We start from the raw sequence: 22,208 nt of genomic DNA on the forward strand, positions 1-22,208 counted from the left end.
GACCAGGGTTCCCTCTCCGCTGCGCGCTTGCGCAATCGCGCACTGGTCACACATTCTCAGCGCACAAGAAAATATACAATTCAACATAAACTGTAAATTAATTAGAGCAATAACATTTTTTTCTGTAACTTTTTGCAGTGTAACACAGTGAGTGACAGATGTCCAGCCAATGATACGATACGGTTCACTTCCGCTCCGCAGCCAATCACAGCATTGACATTGCTTACGCAGGTGCCCTTCCCATACGCGCCGTGCATGGATGTGTTATCAGACCTGGACCCGCCGCCGCTCAGCCCTGCAGCAGCTGTTTCCAGGGGTCATTCGTGGTATTGCAGCGAAAAATCTCCTGCGGGTTAAACTAGAACTGAGTCCGGCCTGGACGCAGCGTCCTCCGGGTCAGCAGCGGGGGCCTGAGCCGCTGCAGCCCGCGGCCCCTCTCTGTCCCTGAGGGAGGAACCGGCCTCATCACCGCCTCTACCTCCCCACGTGTGAGCTCAGTTTGCTTTTTTGTTTTTTTAAAGAAGGCATGTCGTATAAATCTGCTGCTCAATGACAGAAAGTAAACGTGATAACTTCATCTGATGAGTTGTAGTTTTCTGTCACAGTCAGCATCAATATCTTAAAATTGCCTAAAAGACTATTTAACTTAATATTTTTGCCTGGTTGTGATTTTTTTAAAATGTTGATTTTAATGTGACTTCCGGCTCTGAAGCTTCAGGCTGAATGTTGTTGCTGTATAATCCGTGTTTCAGGCCCCGGGCCGGTCCTGTGTTCAACATCTGTTCAACATCAGGCCGCCAGCAGAGCTCTCGTGAACGCGCAGCAACAGATCGAGAACGTTTTTCGCTCGTTCTCATTGCCCAAAGGCATGATGGGAGAGACACTACTGCGCAGTCTCTATGGGCCGCATAACGCGGAAGTAACCCGGAAGCCAGAAACTTGTTCGGCGTATGCGCCAGACGAGCAGCTTGTATTGAACTGAATGGCGCCATTTTTAGATCCGTCATCCAGGTCTGATAACACATCCATGGCGCCGTGCAAGTTAGCGAGCTAACAACAGTGCGTTTCATTTTCAGTGGGCCAAATCACTGACATTAAAAGTAAACGAACGGAAATTGCTGCTGTAATTTGATTCTTTTAATAAGCCATGTAACTTGCTGTGATCCCAGGTGTCGATCAGGTGTCGATCAGGTGTTGATCAGGTGTGCGTGTCTCTCAGTGGTCCTCAGTGTGCTCAGGGAGCCTGTGTGTGCCCAGACACATGGGAAATTAGAGGGAACACACTGGAGACTCCGTTTTACTCTCCTCACTGTAGTTCAGTGGGTTTTTAAAGGACACTGCGCTGACCCGAGCTGGAATAAAAATCAAGTGACTGTGAGAACTTCCGGTTTGATGAGGGCGAGCGGGAAGCTGCAGCCGAACTTCCCATCTGCTGTTCAAGTCTACCAATTTAACTGGAGCTGATTCACGCATTGCCCAGTTTCTATGTGGGAAAGAGCACCTGACACTGAACCTCAACCCTCAGTAACAACTCCAGCAGCTAGCACTTCAGCTAAGCTAGCTAGCATGGCCGCTGCCGCTCCAGAGCTTCCTGACCCGGGGGGCGGAAGCGCCGCCGACCGAGGCCACTCCGACCCAGAAGCTCTATTCAACGTGATGGCTTCCGAACTGCCATGGCTGTCCTGATCCCACAAGCAGCCGAGTCCCTGCAGCAGGTGGCTTCATTCAACAACAAACCTCGAGGACGTCGCAGAGATGGAAGCTCATGTTGAGACCTTACAGGCTGGAGAACCGAGCCAGGCGCTCGAACTGGCGGATTATCAACATACCCGAGGGAAGCGAGAAGGACCAAGACCCGAAGAAGTTTGTGTCCAACCCGCTGATGGCGGTGACGGGCCCCGATGTTTTCAGCAGCCCGCCCCCGGAGAGACACGGAGCTCACCGCTCCCTCGGCCCCAGACCGGGTGATGCCGGCGCTTCAAGAGAGAGGAAGAGTCCTCCGGTGGCTCAGACAACACATGACGGACTGCCGCGGCTCCGAGCTGCGGGTGTCCGGGTATCAGCGCTGCTCCGGCTGAAGAGCGGGCTGCATTCAACGCCATCCAGCGCCCTCTTCACCTGAGAGGAATAAAACTCCTGCTGCCCGTCTCCAGGCCTCGTGCCTCTCCTCAAGAAGCCCAGGCTCTTTACACCGGGAAGTGGACTTGTGGAGGACCCGGCTATATCTGGACCCAGAGCAGGTAAAGTCTGGAGGTCTGTAAAGAGTTCAGGTACGGAACAGATGCGCCAGAAAGACACTGTACATCACTGTATATCCAAGCTATTATTCATCCGAATAACATGGTGTGGCACTGGCACTAACATATCAACCAGCTGACTCATTGAGATACATACATATATATATCTTTTCTTTTCCTCTCTTTTTTCCTCCTTAAAGTTATTATCCGACTAACTTTTTTATTCGAAGTTAACATTTGTATTTTCTTATTTTTTCTTGTTTGATATGGACAAGATGTAATTACAAGGGACTACTTAGTTTATTCCTTTGTAACTTGAATGCTGATATGGGTGTACTGCTGCCCCCAGCTATATCCTCTTATTTTGCGCCTATTGTACATTGTAGACACATTTGCAGATATAGGAGCCCTACTTGCTCAGTGAGTGTTTAGTTCACAGATTTATGTCACATGGAAGCAACAGAGTTTATGGAGTCCTGCTGCTAGTTCTCGTTGTTAGGACAAGCTTAGGGAGGGATAGATGTGTTTATTTGTTCCCTGTTCTAGGGGGTTTTGTTTTGGGGTACTGGGGTGGTAGATCCTACAGGTTTGCTTTTATTTCTGTTTTTGTCTGTACGTCTGTAACACTACGTCCTTCTACAAAGCAGTGCTTTTTCCTACCATATACTTAGAAGTTTGATTATGGCTAATACTACAAAAAAAGGGGTATCTTGTCTGAGATTTGTCTCTTGGAATGTTAAAGGGATCAATGGCCCAGTGAAAAGGTATTTTCCCACTTAAAACATCTTAAAACAGAAATTGCTTTCTTACAGGAGACGCATTTGATAGCTAAGGATCATCATAGGTTAAAGGCTTCATGGGTCGGCCAAAGTTTCCACTCCAATTTTAGTAGCAAAGCAAGGGGTACGGCGATTCTGATACATAAAAAAATACAGTTTTACCCAACAAACGTTATAGCTGACCACCAAAGCCGGTTTGTCATAGTCTCTGGCTCCCTTATTAATGTACCTGTTGTTCTAGTTAATCTCTATGCACCCAATTGGGACGATGAGGCATTTATTAGGAAAGTAACCTCACTTTTACCAGACTTAACTTCCCACCACTTAATCTTAGGGGGCTGTAACTGTACAATAAACCCTTTGTTAGACAAATCCTCCCCACGGCAGGATTCTCCCTCCAAAATTGCCAAAGCAATTTCTTTGTTTATGGATCAAATAGGAGGTGTGGATCCATGGCTCTTTCTCTGTCCTGATAAAAAACAATTTTCCTTTTACTCTCAGGTTCATAAAACATTCTCATGAATTGATTACTTTTACATTGATAATTATTTTCTTCCTGCTGTCGATAACATAGAATATTCAACGATAGTGGTATCTGACCATGCTCCATTGCTACTCGACCTTTCGTTTACACTTTTACAAAAGACACGCCCTCCTTGGAGGTTGAATTGCACATTGCTAAACGATGATGACTTTTGCCATACAATCTCCAAAGTAATTGATGATTTTCTTATTACCAACAAGTCTAATCTCATATCCCCATCTCTACTGTGGGAGACATTAAAGGTGGTAGTCCGAGGAGAGATTATATCTTATTCTGCGAGAATTGGACAAGGAGAGACAAAACTTTCAAATAGATTATAACTTGCTGTGACCTCAAGAAACTGAAAAATTACTCTTGCGATCACGTGGATTTCTTTATGAGCACGGTGAGAAGGCAGGACGGCATCTGTCACGCCAAATAAAAAGCCAATCAGTATCCCAGCAAATTAAACAGATTAGAACCCCTTCAGGTGAACTTACAGTAATGCCATCTGCCATAAACGAAAACTTTATAACTCTTTACTCTGAACTATATACTTCACAATCCCCAAATGACAAAACAAACATGATGAGTTTTCTGGATAACCTAAATTTCCCACCCATATCTTCTACTCAGAAGAGCGAAATGGATCGACCCTTAGAATTTTGTGAAATAGCAAACTCAATTAAACTAATGCAAAGTGGCAGGGCCCCTGGCCCAGACGGTTACCCTGTAGAGTTTTTTTTTAATTTGCTGATAAATTAATCCCTCTCCTTTTAGACATGTTCAACGACTCTCTGGACCAGGGAGCCCTGCCTCAAACTCTCACCGAGGCATCAATAACCTTATTACTAAAGCCGGGTAAAGAAGATTCTGATTGTAGTGCTTACCTTCCCATCTCCCTTTTAAATGCTGACTACAAGATTTTAGCTAAAGCACTGGCCTTACGACTTGAATTGATTATGCCAAGCATCATTTCACCTGACCAAACCAGGTTTATGAAAAACCGACACTCCTTCTCCAACGTCCGCCGCCTCCTCGACATTCTTTTTTCGCCTACATCCGGGGAGACACCAGAAGTGGTGGTCTCCTTGGATGCAGAGAAGGCTTTCGATAGGGTGGAGTGGAGTTATCTGTTGGAGGTCTTAAAGAGGTTCTGCATTGAGTACATATCTTGGATCTCCCATTTAAAGAGTCTAAAAACAGCTTCAAATATTTAGGTGTGCATTTCTGCCGTAAGATGTCAGATCTCTACAAGAACAACTTTCCACCCCTAATCGACAACCTTAAATCAGATCAGGAAAGATGGTGTAATTTGCATATAACTATAGCAGGCAGGGTAAACTGCATCAAAATGAACATGCTTCCACGTTTTCGGTATCTTTCAATGCTTGCCAATCTTTTTACCCATTTCCTTCTTTTGTGCTATAAATAAGCTAATCTCATCTTTTATATGGAAAGGCAAGACCGCCAGGATAAGGAGAGAGTTTTTACAAAGGCATAAGTCTGTTGGTGGTTTGTCACTCCCTGACCTAAGACTCTACTATTGGGCAGCTAACATAAGCAAAATGACTCTGGATTTGTGAATCTGAATTAAACTGGTGTAAACTGGAAGCTAATTCCTGTTCTACGTCACTCCTAGCTCTACTTACATCAAAACTGCCCTTTCAGTCATCCCAATACACATGTAACCCAATTGTTGTCTCCACCCTCAAAAATTGGTTCCAATGTAGATGTTCTTTTGGACTCAAAGGATTGTCAAATTACAGCCCCATACATAATAATCATCTTTTCCTCCCCCCCAGCATTGATAACGCCTTTTCTCTATGGCAGAGTTCAGGCCTTGTCAGGCTAAGTGATCTTTATATTAATAATGTCTTCGCCAGCTTCAGCAAATTATATGATAAATTTAACCTTCCCAAGTCTCACCTATTCTGATATTTCCAGATTTGTGACTTTGTTAAATCAAACAGTTCCTGTTTCCCCAATATTCCACCTAACTCAGTAATTGACTCAATTTGGGACATTCCCACAAATCAGAAAGGCCTTATTTCAAAAATGTACACCTTAATATCCCATCTCAAAGAGACATCTCTTGATAAAATTAAGAAAGATTGGGAACAAGGACTTGGCAGGGTTATCGATGACGGGGACTGGGACTCAGCATTAATTCGTGTAAATAACAGTACATCTTGCTCCAGGCTGATACAATTTAAGGTTGTCCATCGTATCTATTTTACCAATTCCAAACTCTCCAAACTTTATCCCAATATCACGGACACATGCAATAGATGACCCACATGTTTTGGTCCTGTCCCTGTCTGCAAGCTTACTGGACGGCTGTTGTTAAACATCTTGCAGATGCACTAAATATGAAATTGATGCCTTGTCCAGAATTGGCTATTTTTGGAGTATTATCAGACCGTCAAACAATTAGGAAAAAGGTTAAAGATTGTGTTGCCTTTGCTCTTTATTAGCACGTAGAAGAATTTTGTTGGAATGGAAGTCACCAGCTGCTCCCAAAGCTTCCCTGTGGCTTAAGGACCTCATGCTGTACTTAGACCTGGAGAAAATTAAATACAATCTGAGGGGGACACCTGGTAAATTTGATTCAGTATGGGGCTGCATGATTAGTTACATAGCTAAATTAAAGACACTACAGGACAAATGAGAAAATACTACTTCTCAGTAGTTGTTGGGTTTTTTTTTTTGTTATATCTTTGTTATTTTTTATTTATTTATCTTTATTCTCTCTGTGTACTAATGTAGTCGCTTGTCTGTTTACAGTAAGAAGGAAGGATGTGTGTTAATAATCTGTAACTAAATTTTGTAGGACTGGGAGGGGTTGGGGTGGGAGGGAATACGTGGTTGTTTTTGAAAAAGGAAAAAATCCTTATTTCTCATTGTTTGTACTTTTGCCTGTCAAATGAATAAAAACATTAATTAAAAAAAAATAAAAAATCAAGTGAATGTGAGGAAGGTTAAAGAGGAAGAGGAGGCTGTAGCCTGCATTAGCATGAATGATGTCTGATTTATTTAACTGCCTTTGTCACCATTTGCTCTATTTTATCTTCCCGTCTCTGGTCAGGTTGTTATTACTTTACCATTCTGCACCGATGTGAAGGAGGCCGAGAGAAGCAGGTCAATCGTCTGTCACAACTAATTAGAGTTTGAGGTGAATAAGACATCACTGAATATTTCAGTCTAAATGGGGTCATCAAAACAAGACACTGGGACAACTGATGTGTCCCCATTTCACTCATCTACTATATACTCTTTTTTTTTTTTTTCAACAGTGTACTGTTGTGCCAGTGGATGTTGGGTAAAGTGACGCCGATTCATTAAGGAGGAAAAATGTTCGAAAGCACAGAGGCGAAAAAACGATGCGCAAATGAACTGTTGGACGTTAATGGAGAGCTGAGGCCTGCATAAATGTCCACGAATGATTAATGATAATTAGGGCTGTCAGCGTTAAAGGTTTTTTGTTTTTTTTTTAATCATGTTAATCGCATGTCGCCAAAGATTCTTTATTTTACACCGTCACTGCTGCTGTTACCAACAATTCTAGAGCGTTACGCTCTAGAATCTTTGGCTGCTACTATTTTGACCCTTTGATGCACCCTTACTTGTTGTCAAGCTGCCACAGACACCTAGACACACCAAGACTTTACATGGCAGAACAAGATGCTTCATGGTGAGTCATGTCTATGGGAGTAAAAGGGGCGGTTCTGGTCTGTATAAAGGGGCGTGTCAGGAGACCTACAGGGTTTAAATCCAACGCCTGAATCATCGTTGGTGAAGATCGAATGAGTTGGAAAATAAAAATATAACTTATCCAGAGCTCGGCTATGGATAAATAAATTATCAGACATCTTCATAATAACACATCAGACATGCTAATGTTATAATAATAATATAATATAACTTTATTTATATATTTATATAGCACCTTTAAACAACGAGTCCACAAAATGCTTTGACAATCAACCGGTTGTTCCAAAGTTCCACCTTTAGATTGAAGCCTCGACTTTGTACGGCCAGAAGGGCCCTGTCCGTGGATCTGAGGCCGCGTACTGGCTCATATGAGGTTAACAACTCTGTTATGTTACACCAACTTAGAGCAAACCGATGCAACTTTGCTCCTTCACAGATGGTTTACTTGTTTTTCCGCAGCTTGCACGTCACGATGAAGATTTTCCTCCTGAGCTTGTATCACCTGCCATGAGTGGATCAGTGATCAGGGAACGTCTCAGGCAGATGGTGTCATGGAATATATAAAGCATAAACTGTGTGTTCTTATCAGTACAATGTGAATTAATTAAATTCATCAGCCTCCTCCAGCTCTTGCATGATGTATTCAAGTGGTATGTTTGTATATTCACCTTCTTCTTTTTTTTTTTTCATTGTTGTAAAAATGTTTAATGTGAAAGTCTCCTTCCTTCCTACCTGTGCTGTGCAGCAGGAAGAAGAGAAGTGTTTTTATTTTATCTTACTGGTCACACACCGAGCTTCACCTGAGCAACAAGTCCTAATCCACAGAAAGTCTCTCCCCCTCAGCAATAAGGCGTTCACTGAACAATAGCTCTCAAAGCCCATTAGGATAACCTCAATTCTCTGCTTAATAACCCTCTCCTTATAACTCTTTATCTCCCTCAATAGAACAGTTTTTTTTTTTTTTCGAGCCAATCTCTGTCCACTCACTGGCTTTTGTTAAAGCTGAGTTACCCTTGACATATTCATTAAACAGTTGTAAATAAACATAATTGCCACTGTTAATACTCAGGTCAGGAGCTCAATGATTGTAATGAGCTTTCTAAACACGGGCTGTTGACTGAAAAGTCCACAGCTACGAACTCCGTGGGGGTAATCCCTCCTCCCAGCGCCGCCAGGAAAACAGTGCCACACTAAAGGGCCCTCTTCAGACTTTCTTTTGTTCTTTTCAAAGATAAAGTGGCGAGCTTTTCTTCCTCACAGAGCTCTCTCTGCGAGTCCTCGCTGGCTTATTAGTGTCCCCATGTGTGAGTGCAGCTGAGCCTGGTTTGGCTTCCACAGCCACAGGAACACAGGCAGCTTAAGCCACCTCCCTGCTCCTCCTCCCTGCAGTTTTTTACTGAAAGCCTTGAGAATTTCCTGTCAGTGCTACAGATCTCTGACGCCCATTCGCACCGAGCTGGACACTCATCCAAAAGCTAATATGACTGATCAGAGGAAAATCATAATTAAAGTGATATTCCAGTCAAAATATTTTGTGTATTACCACCTTTTGAAAGGTGGGTTTAAAACATTTTGCTCCTGCAGACTGAAGTCAGCCTGAATTCATGGGTATCTACCGAGCCCTATCATACTTCATATTCCCCACAGCTTTCACATTCTTTTATTTAGTCTGTAATCCAGAGCAGGACTGGAGTTACATCCGATATCATTATATCTCAGTGTCTCATTACTGAAACTGCTGTATCTGAAATCCTATAACAAGATTATTCCAAGAATGAACATGGGAATATATTATAATATTTAAAATTCCAGGTAATAAACCTTTTTTACTTTTTTTTAGGGGGTCCAAATCACACCCAGAGTTCAAACACTGGCTGTAGCACTGATGTGTAGTTACATATTTGAGATGGTGTACGTCAGCCTAAGGTCTATCCTTGGAGGCTACACACCTAGCTGCCATAGGTTTTACATTTTTTTTTAAATATCTATCTCTGTTTCTTTTACTTATCTCCCAAAATGCTTTTCAACAACGTCCAGATGCGGTTTCTGACAGTTTGAAAGTCTAATTCCACCACTGAGCACCACAGGAAGTCATTCCTGCCCGTGGCCATCACATTTTTCAACTTGTCCCTTAGTGTCAGACGCTCAGTCAGTAGACTTATTTCACCCCGGTCAGCAGATATTACTCCATAATTTATTTATTTATACTTATATTCTGACATAATTGTACGAATGAATGCAACACTTTAATAATTTTATTCTCTGTGAGACACCAAGTGCAATTATTCTACTGTTGTTTTGACAAATGTAATTTTAAACTGTGCAATTACACCACATGCTGTTGCATTTATATTTATACTGTCTATTTTAACTATCACCTTTCAATAGTAGTAGCACATATCCTTACATATTTATCTTACGTATTTCTATTTTTTATTTATATATCATAGTTAAGGACATATTATTAGTTTTTATTTTATCTGTATCATTTTATCTTTTTAATCTTATTTCTTATTCTCTATTCTTTGCTGTTACATTTCCATTCTTGAAAGAGCAACTTTAACATAACCTATTTCTCCCTGGGGATCAAAAAAGTATTATGATTCGGATTGTAAAAGTAAATTGATTGATTGTACTGATTTCTACGGTGGCCCTGAAGGTCAAAACAAAACAACAATTCAGAAAACAAAACAACAATTCAGATTAGGGACAACACCTCTTGTTACAACAAAACACGTTCATAACAGTAAGAGGTGCATAAAGGGAGGATCGGTCACTCAGCTGAGTAAGTTACGTTTCCATTCACTTCTCCCTTAATTGCTGAATCAGAAGCTAACTGAGTAGCCTCCCCGTCATTTTAATGTCACAATGTTGACAGCGTATCAAGAATTACATTATATCTATGTCCTTTGTTAAAATATCCCTCTATAATTTCATTCTCCTTTCCTTCAGAAACACTGTTGAGAGTAAGTAGAAGAAACAGGAAATGACATGCAACTGTCGACAGGGACTCTGTCCAATCACAAACAAGAGCTGTTGTCCCGCCCTTTCCGTAACCTGACATGTCGTTTTGTTTTGTGAATTGTTGTTGTGTTTTGACCTTCAGGGCCACCGTAGATTTCACAAGTTGGTGAGGCAGCAAACTCAATCACGACACGGTGTTTGTTTTTTTATTGCTGCAGGAAAGATGCTTGTGCTCCTCTCTATGGACTTCTTTCCCGTTACCTGCCGACACAGGGTGATGTTAACCACAGTCATGAGCCCCACAGCAAATTAAGTCCAGTGTACGAGTGAGTGGATGAGCATGTTTGGAGATGATATATTATTATTCTACCCCTTACACAGACTCTCTGCCTGACTGGGAACTAGAACTGTTATCTCAGCCTGGTGAACATGAAACACCTGCTCACGTTGCGTTTATGGGACATTTGTGAGCTGTGTTGAGAACACATTGACATTAGATCACAGCTCATTACTCCGGGCTCTGGCTGCCCTCTCACTGTGACTGTGTGTAAAAACACAGAGCTACAATAACTGTGTTTACTCAGGATGCCCTGAACACACACCCTCCTCTCAGGAACACTACTGACATGTTCACACCTGGAAGACACTCAGCGACATAATCCTTCACTGCTGCCAGAGGGCAACACACTCCTCTCCACTGCAGTAGCTGTGTGGCCCCTCTTTAAACATCAGTGGTATTTAACAGGCTGTTTTACATTTGGCACCACTGCAGCTGCCGGGTACAGCCTTTTCCTCACCTTTACATTTTCATGTGCTCACGTTGTCAGATACCTGCCTGCTGCCACCACAGTTCAATACAAGTGAATGGTTCTTCTCGAATAATCTTTTCCATTTCTGTAAAGGTTCAAATTAGTGAATGTGGACATGTAGCTCTTGATGTGAATTTTTTGCGAGCCATCTGTCCTCACTACATTTAGATTCTTTAGATGTACTGAAATGTTGTTTCATCGTGGTTGATAAATTTTATCTCATCATTTCATTTATTCTCTTGAGTATCTGAACTAGTTGGGTAAACAGAGTCATAAAGATTTAAATTCTCTGCCTCAGCACTTTATACGTGTATATAAACAAACCTTTATCACGAGTTTGGTTAGTTTTGAGTCTTATATTCACCTTCTATATTTTTGGACATTTCTAATCATGGATGGTTTCTATAATTATCATTCCTCTGTTTGTGAAATAATGTATATAGGTCATGAAATTATTCTCAGGTGTTTTTATTGTAATTTGTATTGATTATTGTTTGTTGTGCAGCACCTTGATAACAGATTCTGGGTGGTTCATTCACAGACGCACCTCATCCAGTGATCATGTTTAAACCTCACCTGTATATAAACGGTCTGATCCACTGTGTTGCCCCATATCAAATATGGGACCTTTAAAAAAAAAAAAAAAAAAAAGTATGCACATTGACTTCATGTAGGTTTTCTATGTGTTTGTCATATCTGGTCCAAAATATCGACTCCTTGAAGAGAACTGATCCTTTAACAAGAGATTTGAACAACTAATTGCTGCCTCATCTCTGGAGATGACCCCCGCTCATCTCTTCCTCCCTGAACCTACAAACTAAACATTAATTCTACACCTGAATCTACCCTGAAAGTCTACGCCTGTTGAGGAAGAAGGTAGTGGCCACAATGTGAATATTACCTTTAGAGTGACTGTACCTGGACCAAGCACATGGCATAAATTGGGATTATCAATGGTCATATGAACACCTGTGTCTCCACCTCTGCAGATGCAGATTCCTGCTTTGGAGTCTTTGTGTTTTTAAAGTGTTTGGTGCTTGTGTGCAGGATGCAGCCTTACCACCAGTCTCACTGTCATGGTAGTTGGGATCGAAGCCTCTCTCCAACATCTTAGCCACTTTGTCCACCTGATTATGCTGGATGAGGTCCATGAACTTCCTCAGATTGGCCTGCGCAACCACAGAAAGGGAGAGAGAGCTTTTACAGTAAAAGAAGAAAGAACAAATGGAGGTAGGTGTAGGAGAGAAGAAGAGAGGATAGAGGTTCAGAGCTGCAAAAAGACTAAAATGGAAGCTAAGACGGTGTCGAGGGTCAAAAATAACCGAGGGTGAAAAGTGGAAGCGTTAGGAAAACAGTGTGAAACTGAGGGAGACTGGCTGTTAAAGACGGAGGAAAATGTGGCAGAATAAAAGGCTACTGAAATCAGGAAGCGGGAGGGGAGATGGCAGGATTCAAACTGTGGTGATTGTGTGGAGTGAAATGGCTCCTTTCTGTTCTGCTCCTGTCTGCTTTCTTTCCAGGCCGCATGATAAAAATAGATAAGAGAGCAGCTCCCTGAAGGAGAGGAGAGAATGAGGAAAGAAGAATGAGATAGCAGAAGAAGATAAAGACAATGGGCAGCAATAAAAGAATGGATTGGGAGGAAAGGAGCAACAATAAATGAGCAGGAGAACAAAGGCAGGGTGGGGTAGACTAAAAGGTAGGGATGCCCTGATCCTGATCCTGATCCAAGTTAAAGGACCAGTGTGTAGGATTTAGTTTAGACGAAACTTAACACCCCCACCCTCACTCTCCACTTTCCGAGCATGTAGGAGAAACTGCCACTTCACAGTGGCTTGGGGCAATAATCAATAATATTGAATATCACAATATTTTCCTATATATATATTATATTTTTCATAATATTGGAAATAATATAAGGGTTGTTGTACATTGTACACTTTGGCATATGAGAACTAAAACTTTGAACTGCTGTTTAGTTGCAGCATTGTTTACAATAATATAATCATATATTATAAAATAAATATATATATATTGCAATATTTGGGGTGCATTGCATTGGGATATTACATTTTGGATATTGCTTAAACCTATCAGACAAAGCACAGCATAATATCTTATTATATGTTTAGCTCAGTGCTAATTTAGAGCATCTTTGAGAGCTAGCCCTCATAAAAAGACAAATAATCAAAAATGGATCGGGCTTCATTTTGCCAATAGCTACACATAATATATAGGATCGGGCTCTATCCCGATCCTGCACATCCGCTCGGGACATCCCTGCTGAATGGCTTTTTTCAGCTCTAAACAGTTATATCAGTTTCTTAACTTGTGAATTGCAGCCTAAATATTTGTCTGTCACTAAAATTAGGACAAAATAACAAAACCTGAAAATAGCTAACATCAACACGATGTCAGACTGACACTGGATCTGGCTCTTCATACCGATCCATCAGAAAATGCCTGAATCAGTTCAGTTCCTGTGAATCTGCCCAGAGATTTAGATTTTTTTAGTTGCCTCTTAAAATATCCTCACACCACATTAATTATTAGATTTATCAGCTTTACTATTTTATTAACTGCTCACTGGTTTCAAAGCTAAACTCTGACGATCATTTCATTTGGTGACGGTGATGGTGACAGTCTGTTGAAGTCTAAACATGATGTGAACTGACTGAGTGAAACCAAGCAGGTCTGACCGCAGATACAGAGAACTGCTGTTTAGAGATCAGCCATGATGAGTCACCACCAGTTCAATATCTGGAAATGTCAAGGGTTCACGCACATGGCCCCATGTTTTCATGCAATGTTTTATTTAATGTAGCTGATGTGTCCCCTGTGTGTGTGTGTGTGTGTGTGTGTGTCTGTATATGTGAGCGTGTTTGTCTGTAGGCCTGGTGAATCAGAGTCTGGAGGATGGTGCCCTCTCTCTCCCCCCTCTCTCTCTCTCCCTCTCTCTCCCTCCTGAACAGGTTGGGAGGCTGGCGGTTGATTGGCTGTCTCAGTGGGAGCCTCAGCCAACCACAGAGCACCAGACTGCATGGCAAACAGGATTAGCTCCGAAAAGTTGAGTCAGGCCAAGAATCGACTCCACATTAGAAATCAATGTGTGTTATAGAGGAGCCGTATTTTCTGGATAATAACGTTTGAGTGTTTTAAGTGTTTGCATGTGGATTCATCTCCCTGCTCATTTATAAAACATGTTTTTTTCTTTTTTTTGCCTTTTTTATTTTTCAGTCTCCCTCCTCTCTGGTCGCCCATCCTGGCCTGTAGAATCAGAGCAGCTGTCAGACAGTTTCCCAGTGTGCCAGTAACAGAGAGCTGCCAGAGACACTTATACTCTGGCTGCAGGATTACAGTAGCTATGGGACAGCAGCCCAGAGCTAGCCATACGCAACGGCTGAAAATCTTCAATTTACTGGAGAGATTTTTTACTTCGATTCATGTGGGAGGGACGGAAACGGAGCAAGGGAGGGGCCTGTTGTTGAGCTGGCAGGGGGGAAAAAAACGAGACTCCCTCTGAGCAGCATCCAAACTTAGAGATTCTCCTCAAGCACCACAGAGGAAGAGAAAAGCTCCACATGACAGGTCAGCAAACGCTGTACGCTGGCTGTGTTTTTCACCCTCCTCCTCTTGTCATACAGTTCAAGCTGCCAAGAGTTAAAACAAACATCCACAAACAGATCATTTTAATCCATGAGAGCTCATTATTATCATTTTATTTTGGCAGCACCTTTGGTGTGAAACAGTCGATCGTTGTGCTGCTTTCACGCCGAGGCCGGTCTGCCGTCAGACCAAGGCGGGAGCTGCTCATGCTAGCTCTCCTGCTAACTCGTCTCATGCTGCCAATGTTTCCCACTGTTTAAGAACCGAGTGCATAGCTGAGCGATGACAAAAGAGTGATTCAGCTTCCTTCATCCAGCTCCTGAAAGCTTTTCTTTGCTCCTCTAACCACTCAGTGTCAGGGGAGGTCGCTCCAGGAAGAAAATCCTCTGCTGCACAGCAAACAATGTGTTCCATCCTCCCAGTTCTACAGATTGTTTTTAACACGTTTTTTTTTAAAACATCTATTCAACAGTTTGCATTCAAAGTGTGATAATTTGATGCACACACAGGAAATGATGCACGCTGTTTGTTTGAGTGCCAAAATCAAGTTGGAATAAACATGTCGAGGTGATTGCCATATTTGCATATTGATTGCACTGTGATAATGTCTCAGTTTGGGAGCTACTGTGCTTTTCAGAGCCACAAAAAGAGGTTTTATATGAATATATATATACGTATGATTTACTGTTATTCATGGCAGAATTCGTACCTTCGTGTGAAGTTTGGCGATCTGTTTCTCGTCCACGTTGGGCTGCCTGTAGACTCTGCTCTTGTAGCGGAACTGTCGAGTGAAAGAGAAATTATTTTAAAAAAAAGAGAAAATGTCTGGAGCAAAACAAAAGATCTAACAAGACTTGTGGTAAATCCCTGTTCCAATAACAGTACACATCTGGGACCTGATAACCTATTGATCAAAACTCTCACTGTCAGAAGCTGTTTGCTTCGAACCTGTTCATGCACCTTGAAGCAATTGTTCCTCTGGAAGGAGGATCACCAGGGGATCAAGCCTAAGATGCCTTCTCTTTATTAACAGCACATTTCATTTCTTTCATAGTTTCTTTACTAGTGGACTGTAGGAAATTTGAAATTACATCATGTGTTTTCTCTGAAAGGTGTTTATTATAGAGAAGTGATTACATTTTCTTTGTCGATATTTTCAATTTTCAGGTGGATCATTTCAGTAACACTTTACTTTAACAGGTCTTTATTTAACAGAGTTTACTACCCCCTGTTGAACTGTAGCAGCAAACAGTAGGGATGGATTTTATTAACAATATAAACTGGAAACTGTCAGGAAATGTTGTTTAACAGCCAATCACATTAAAAGAAATGAAGCTATTTCAGTCTCCTGTCTCGCCTGTTTATCCGTTGATACCTTGCTATTGGGAGTTCTGCATATGAATCCACCTGTCTCTTTGTCAACTTGTGTAATTGTATTGTCTATTGTGTTTATTGTGTGTGTTTGTGTGTGTGTGTGTGTGTGTGTGCGTGCGTGCGTGCATGCGTGTGTGTGCTTGTACTAATGTAAGAAAATCATAAAGAAAATAATCAAAAAAGAAATGAAGCTGTTTCTAAATGAAGACTGATCACTCCCAAAACTTGACACAGCAGAATCAGTTTGGACATTAAACCCATGTGCAATTTAATTTATTAACCTGCAAAAAAATATAAATCAAATATATATCACAAACATAAATCTGAAAGCTCATCTTAACCTCAGAAAAAAGTACGTATGTGGCCCAACTCAGCAAATGCAATGTCAAATGGGAAAATTGTCGTTTAAGTCATGTGACAAGATAGAAAGAAATCACAATAAATCCAATAAAGTACACACACCAAATACTCAAAGAAACAGCCCCACAACAAAGCATAATGTCACCCTGGCAACATGCATGGTGCCAGTGTGCACAGTCTAAAATTAGGGATTCAAACTAATAAATGTAATTAATCCAAAATACCAGCTCCATGGCTACAAACATTTCCACTGCAGGGTTTTACAGAATTGTTCATATTTGTATAATTCATCTTTTTAAATAGATTTTCTGTTTGCAGAGAACACAACTCGACAACTTGGTCATTTTCCAGGCTCTGAATCTTCCACTGAGCTTGTAAACTTAAGGGGGGGTCACTTTAAAGGTCCCATATTTTAACTTCTGTTAAATCAAGTGTTGATCTCCATCAGACGATATATTTGTGGTTTTAAGAACCAAAAACCATCTCAGTGTAGTTTTACATCTCCTCTCTCAGGCTTCTCTCTGGAGCTCGAGTAACAACAGGTCAGTCAGCCAATCAGAGGAGAGGCTCTGAGCCTCTCTTCTGATTGGCTGACTGTTTTCTGACTGATGAAATAAAAATATAATAGATTTCAGGTAAACACTCAGAGAAACCAAATCCTGCAAGGCTGGATGGTGGGTCCAGGTGGTCAGGACTTAGGGGAAGTGACTTCTTTGTTGTGACATCACAAAGTTCCAGAAGTCCTGACGGCTGGTTTTAAGGCTCAGTTTCTGAATACAGGCTTTGTGCATTTCTCTGTGGACTGAGGCTTTGATACTTTCACAGTATTAATATAGAACCTAGACCTGCTTTATAATCACAAAAGATGGTAATCTCACTATATAGAATATGGGACCTTTAAACTTAACAAAAATACTGATTTAATTTATATCATATAATACAGTAAATATATCAATAGACTGAATATTTGCCACATTACTCCGCCTACATCTCCAAGTAAAAGCAGATTTACCTTGGAACTGAAATATTCCTGTCTTCTTATTCACTTTATGTAACAACAAATATCAACTGTTTAAAACATTAGATTCCATCCCTGCTAATTTGAATAACAATCTGACAGTTTACCTCCAAAGACGGGACACCCTTGCTGATTGGCTGAGGGTACTCTCGAAGGATGCGTTCTTCATCCAGGAACTTGCCATCCCTCCCGTTGCTGGCCGGCTGGAAAAGCCCATAGTTGAGGACGTCTTTCAGGCTCTGATTAAGCGTGCACAGGATCCGTTGCTTGGCAACCCAGACCGTCGCATCCGGGTTGAACCGCATGCATTTCTGGGAGAGCAGAAGTGCAACAGACAAAAGTAATTAGAAAGTGATGGCTGGACACAAATGAAACACTCATCTTTGAAATAATAACCAAAAGGCAGTTATCAGCTTGAGACAGACACTTCACTTGTGAGCTGGACTTCAAACTTTTGATTGACAGATGCAAATAGGTTGGGACCTCAGACTGATGACAGGATGAGAATAGAATCAGAGAACAATGGTGCCCAATCAAATTCGGTCACACACATCCAAACTGGTTCTTAAATAACACAAACCCTGCCCCAGTTCCGACAAATGAACCACGGCTGCCATGCAGGACTGCCAAGTGGTTTTTATTGTTTTATTGTTACAGTGCTATATGCTAAACAGGACCACTTCCCTCACTGAGGATGTAACTGACACGACCCCTCTGCCCCCTGGTCCTTCCCAGTTCCAGCTTCCTTGGAGTGAGAAAAACCTACAATGCAGGACTTATGGCCTGGTCGGAATCAGAGGGGATTATGGGCCCTGTGCCACGGCATTCAGGAAGTGTCTGTGAGTGTTTACAGCTGGATGTGCTGCTCAGCTGCAGATAGCAGCGCTGCGTCTGTGATGAAGGCTGAAGGGATGAGCAGTCTGTGAACTCGGCCTAACGGTAATCCTCTTGCCTGGCGTGGAGTGGGCAGAGAAGAGGGGGGGTGGGGTGAGGGGTGGGGGGGTGGGTGGGGGGGAGATGAAGGGCAGAAGGTATACAGAAGCAGATGTCTGGCGTCTGGCGGGGCTGTTTGGACTGATACGGCCTTCTTTCCCTCTGCTGGTTTATTACAGTGGCAAATTTCCATCAGCTCCTATTATTTCTGCCTCAGCTCTCAACACTTCAACTTAAACAAAGTGTATGAAGCCTCCAGGAAACTGGGAATCAGTGGTTTTCAAAGTACAGGAGGCAGTGACAATGGTGCATGTGTAAGAGGTTATTTCAAATAGATTTGAATGTAACAAAATAAAAACACACAACGCACAAATACATTGTTCCACAGCTTCATGACTAACTCTGTCTTCTTCGGTGGTTAAACTGCTCAACTCTACTGGAGCAGTTTTTAGTTTAAAGTTATTTTCAGCCTTATTCTCAAAACTGTGGCCGGTCAGACTCAGATAACTGAACTCAATAACTTTTCCTCTTTTGTAGAGAATTAGAAATGTGACTCAAGCAAAAGACGAAGAAGACCATAGAAGAAGAATCAAATCTAATTAAGCTTTCTAGATTAACTTTTACATCAAGCTTTTCCAACTATTATCTCTAAGTGGAAACTAAAGTAATCAGAGACATTAGGGCCAAAAACATGGCTAGGTATCAAACTTCAAATAATTATATTATAATAATATTAATAAAATAATAATAATATGCTTAATTTATGTAGCACTTTTCAAAACACAGTTACACAGTTACAAGAAAAATATATGATAACGTAATGGTTGAAAGGTTTAACAACAGGAGATTTAAAAGAAGAAGTGTGAAAATGAGGTAAATTTATCGAATCGAATATGGACCGGCCAAATTGGTTTTGATTTCAGTATCATATCAGTACCAATATTGAACGTTTTTTAACAATATCCTGCCCCTGAATGCTAATTTCTGCTATGCTAACAGTGTGGAGATCTGCTTCTGGGATCAGTGAATCTCCTCAGAGGCGGTGGCGACAGCGAGCCCCTTTGGAGACTTTGAGACAGTGAGCAGCCGCTGCCACTGCCGCCTTCGTTTCAAGCAAGTTTGCTGCCATGGCTTTGCAAACAGTTTGACCAGGGCTACCACAGAAACGAAAACAGTTGCAGCTCCAAAGCCTTTGGAAAACTAGCTCGTCTTGTCCAACCTCCAGTCGGCCATTGTGTCCAATCTGGGAATCGTTAGCCAGAAAAGATGGCGTCTCCATCTGGGTGTAAGAGCTGTGCGCTGGCACGGAATGAGAGGGGAGACGGATGAAATAAAGTGAGGTGGACAATCTGAAGGTTGTAGAAGAGCCAAGGACGCAGAAAAGCATGTGGGGATGAGGAAAAGTCAACCTCTCCCTGCATCTGTCTTCCTCGGTGTTGGTGTGTGTGGGAGAGAGGACCACTGTTCAAGCTGCCACCAGCTACACGCTCAAGACTCATTACTACAGTGGTTCCCAACATTTTCCAACTCATGGAAAACTTGAAAATCTCAAAAAATGCTGGTGGCCCACATCCGAGTTTTTAAATATTCTTCAGTGTTTTTAAAGATCATTTTATTTGAAACATTTAAAAACATTACTTATGTATTTCTAATTATATCTTTTCACCGAAATTGTACTGTTTCGCCATTTATTTGTCGGCTCACTGGCAATACCTTCGTGACCCACTGGTGGGCCCCAGCCTACAGTTTTGAAACCACTGCATTATAACAATTTCAGAGTGTGATCACATAAAAAATTAAAGGAGCAGTTTTGGGGAAATATGCAAATTCTTATTTGCAAATTAAGTATGGAGCTGAAGGCTGGAGGTGATTAGCTTAGCTTAGCATAGAGACTGAAAAGAGGAGCGAACAGCTAGCCTGGCTCTGTCAAAAGTTCAAAAATACACCTCACAACTCCCTGGACTTTCTCCCTCTCTATCACATTAAAGGCAAAAAAATACCCCCCAAAAACTTAGAAAAATAGCTTTTTTAGTGAAAATAGCTTTGAATGTTGATTTTTGTGTATTTTTTTTAACTTCAGATGAAGCCAGGCTAGCTGTTTCCCCCTGCCTCCATTCTTTATGCTAAGCTATGCTAACCACAACTCCAGTCCCATACCTAGCTGAGGTGGGAGATAATCTAACTCAATCTAACTATTCTGTTAAAGGTGTGCAGATTCTACAGATATTGAGAGCAACACGGTATTTTAATAAAATCACATCATATAAAAGGAGGTAAAATTGACTGTCAGTCATTTTTCTTTCTGACATATAAAATGTTCTGACTGCAGAAGCAGTTTCTTTACTGTACATCAGAGCTGGAGAGCTTGAATTATTCATCTGAGTTTGATTTCCAAGTGGACCGTGTGACTCAATCATGTGATCAAGTGGCACCGCTGAGTGCTCAGTGGTGAATGTGAAATCAGGAGCATTAGTGCGTACATGTGAGAGAGCTTAGTGCACATGTGAACACACACACACACACCTTCTTAGAGGCACCAAGCTTATTACATCAAAGGGTCATGAGTTCATCTCTGGGTCGACGCCGCACCTTCAGGATCTCAACCCACTGGATTACACTCACACATCGTCCCTTTTATTCTGTTAAGATTCAGGACGTTACAAAAGCGATTTTTGTAAAGCGACGACAAAGCGCTCTGAAACAGCTGCTAATAGCCAAGGGGGAGGGAAACCCAGGAGAGAGGGGGGGGGGACATCAGCTCTGCCAGGCAGACGCCAAAGACTGTAAATAAACCTGGATGTAGACTCTGTGTCTGAAAAGTGAAGCCAAAGCTGAAGAGCCTTAAACCTTCATTCTATCTACTCACCATCAGGGGGCGACTCCACTGGCTGTAAACAGAGTCTGATTGTATTGAAGTCTATGTGAAAATGTCTCTACTTCTCTCTGATTTATTACCCCAGGAAACGTTTTCCTGATGAGTTTATGTCTCAGTCTCTAGTTTCAAGTCTTCTTCAACACAACATGATGTTCATTTTTTAGGTTCTGGTCCATTTAGAGGAAAATAGACCATAAAGCAGGGGATGCATTAGGGCGGGGCTACTGTGTGATTGACAGACTGTACCACACAATCAGGATAGAGGACAGAGCAGGTCAGATCCACCCCTCACTCCTCCTCAGCTTCATCTCCTCCAAATATGGTTTATTCCGGTTTCAAAAAACCAAGATGGCAACGGACAAACTACAAACTCGAGGCTTCAAAGCTGCAGCTCACAAACTACTGGGTGATGTCACAGCGGGTTGACACTTCCTGCTCCCCTCCCTTCTCCTTCTGGCAGCACATGATGGGGAAACGCTCTCACTCACTGTGCTGTCATGGACATCCAGTGTGAAGCTATCTGGAACAGCTCTCGGTCCCCAAGGACACACACACACACACACACACACACACATCAAACAAAGCACTACAGAACAAAGCTGCGCGAGCTACAGATGAAACTACTGTACAGGCACTGGCAGCACCTCTGGCTGCTCGTCCACAGGGAGTTACAGCTCCACACTGCTGCTCTTTGATGATAAACCTTCATATCCAAACCTTCTCTGGGAAACGCAGTAAAGCAATATGCATTAACAGCTCCAGTGCATGTGCTTTATGATATGCAGCGTGCAGCAGCCATTCTTCAGTCGTTCCCGAGGAAACATGCACCATGCTGTGCTACTCTACTGTAATCGTAGCACACCTGGGGCTTCATTAAAAGCAGCAGTATGCAGCTAATGAATGCATGGGACTGCTACGTAAATAAAGCATTCATAATTCCCAGTGTTAAGTTTATTAAAACATATAAACTCACAGATTCCAGTTATATCCACAAATACATTTCTGACTAGATGTCA

At 41.9% G+C, this 22,208-nt stretch overlaps 1 protein-coding gene and 1 long non-coding RNA gene across 5 annotated transcripts in view; one reads left to right on the plus strand and one right to left on the minus strand.

The window, feature by feature from the left end:
• The window catches only part of LOC139628273 (SH3 and multiple ankyrin repeat domains protein 2-like), a 187,738-nt gene that overhangs the window by 106,690 nt on the left and 58,840 nt on the right, over window positions 1–22,208 (minus strand). For all 4 annotated transcript variants that reach the window (XM_071489787.1, XM_071489789.1, XM_071489786.1 and 1 more), the window contains 3 exons: window positions 17,492–17,695; window positions 15,342–15,413; window positions 12,087–12,195 (listed from right to left, as the gene is read on the minus strand). In XM_071489787.1, the coding sequence (XP_071345888.1) occupies window positions 12,087–12,195; window positions 15,342–15,413; window positions 17,492–17,695 (385 nt within the window). The remainder of the gene's footprint in view (window positions 1–12,086; window positions 12,196–15,341; window positions 15,414–17,491; window positions 17,696–22,208) is intronic.
• LOC139628283 (uncharacterized) lies at window positions 8,729–16,961 on the plus strand. The gene is made up of 3 exons (XR_011692736.1): window positions 8,729–12,256; window positions 12,547–14,092; window positions 14,264–16,961. It is a non-coding gene; the product is annotated as an uncharacterized lncRNA (long non-coding RNA).

Source organism: Trachinotus anak, unplaced genomic scaffold (genome assembly GCF_046630095.1).
Source record: "Trachinotus anak isolate AG129_WGS33_773 ecotype Australia unplaced genomic scaffold, CSIRO_AGI_Tana_v1 ptg000011l, whole genome shotgun sequence".
Classification (NCBI taxonomy): Eukaryota; Metazoa; Chordata; class Actinopteri; order Carangiformes; family Carangidae; genus Trachinotus; species Trachinotus anak.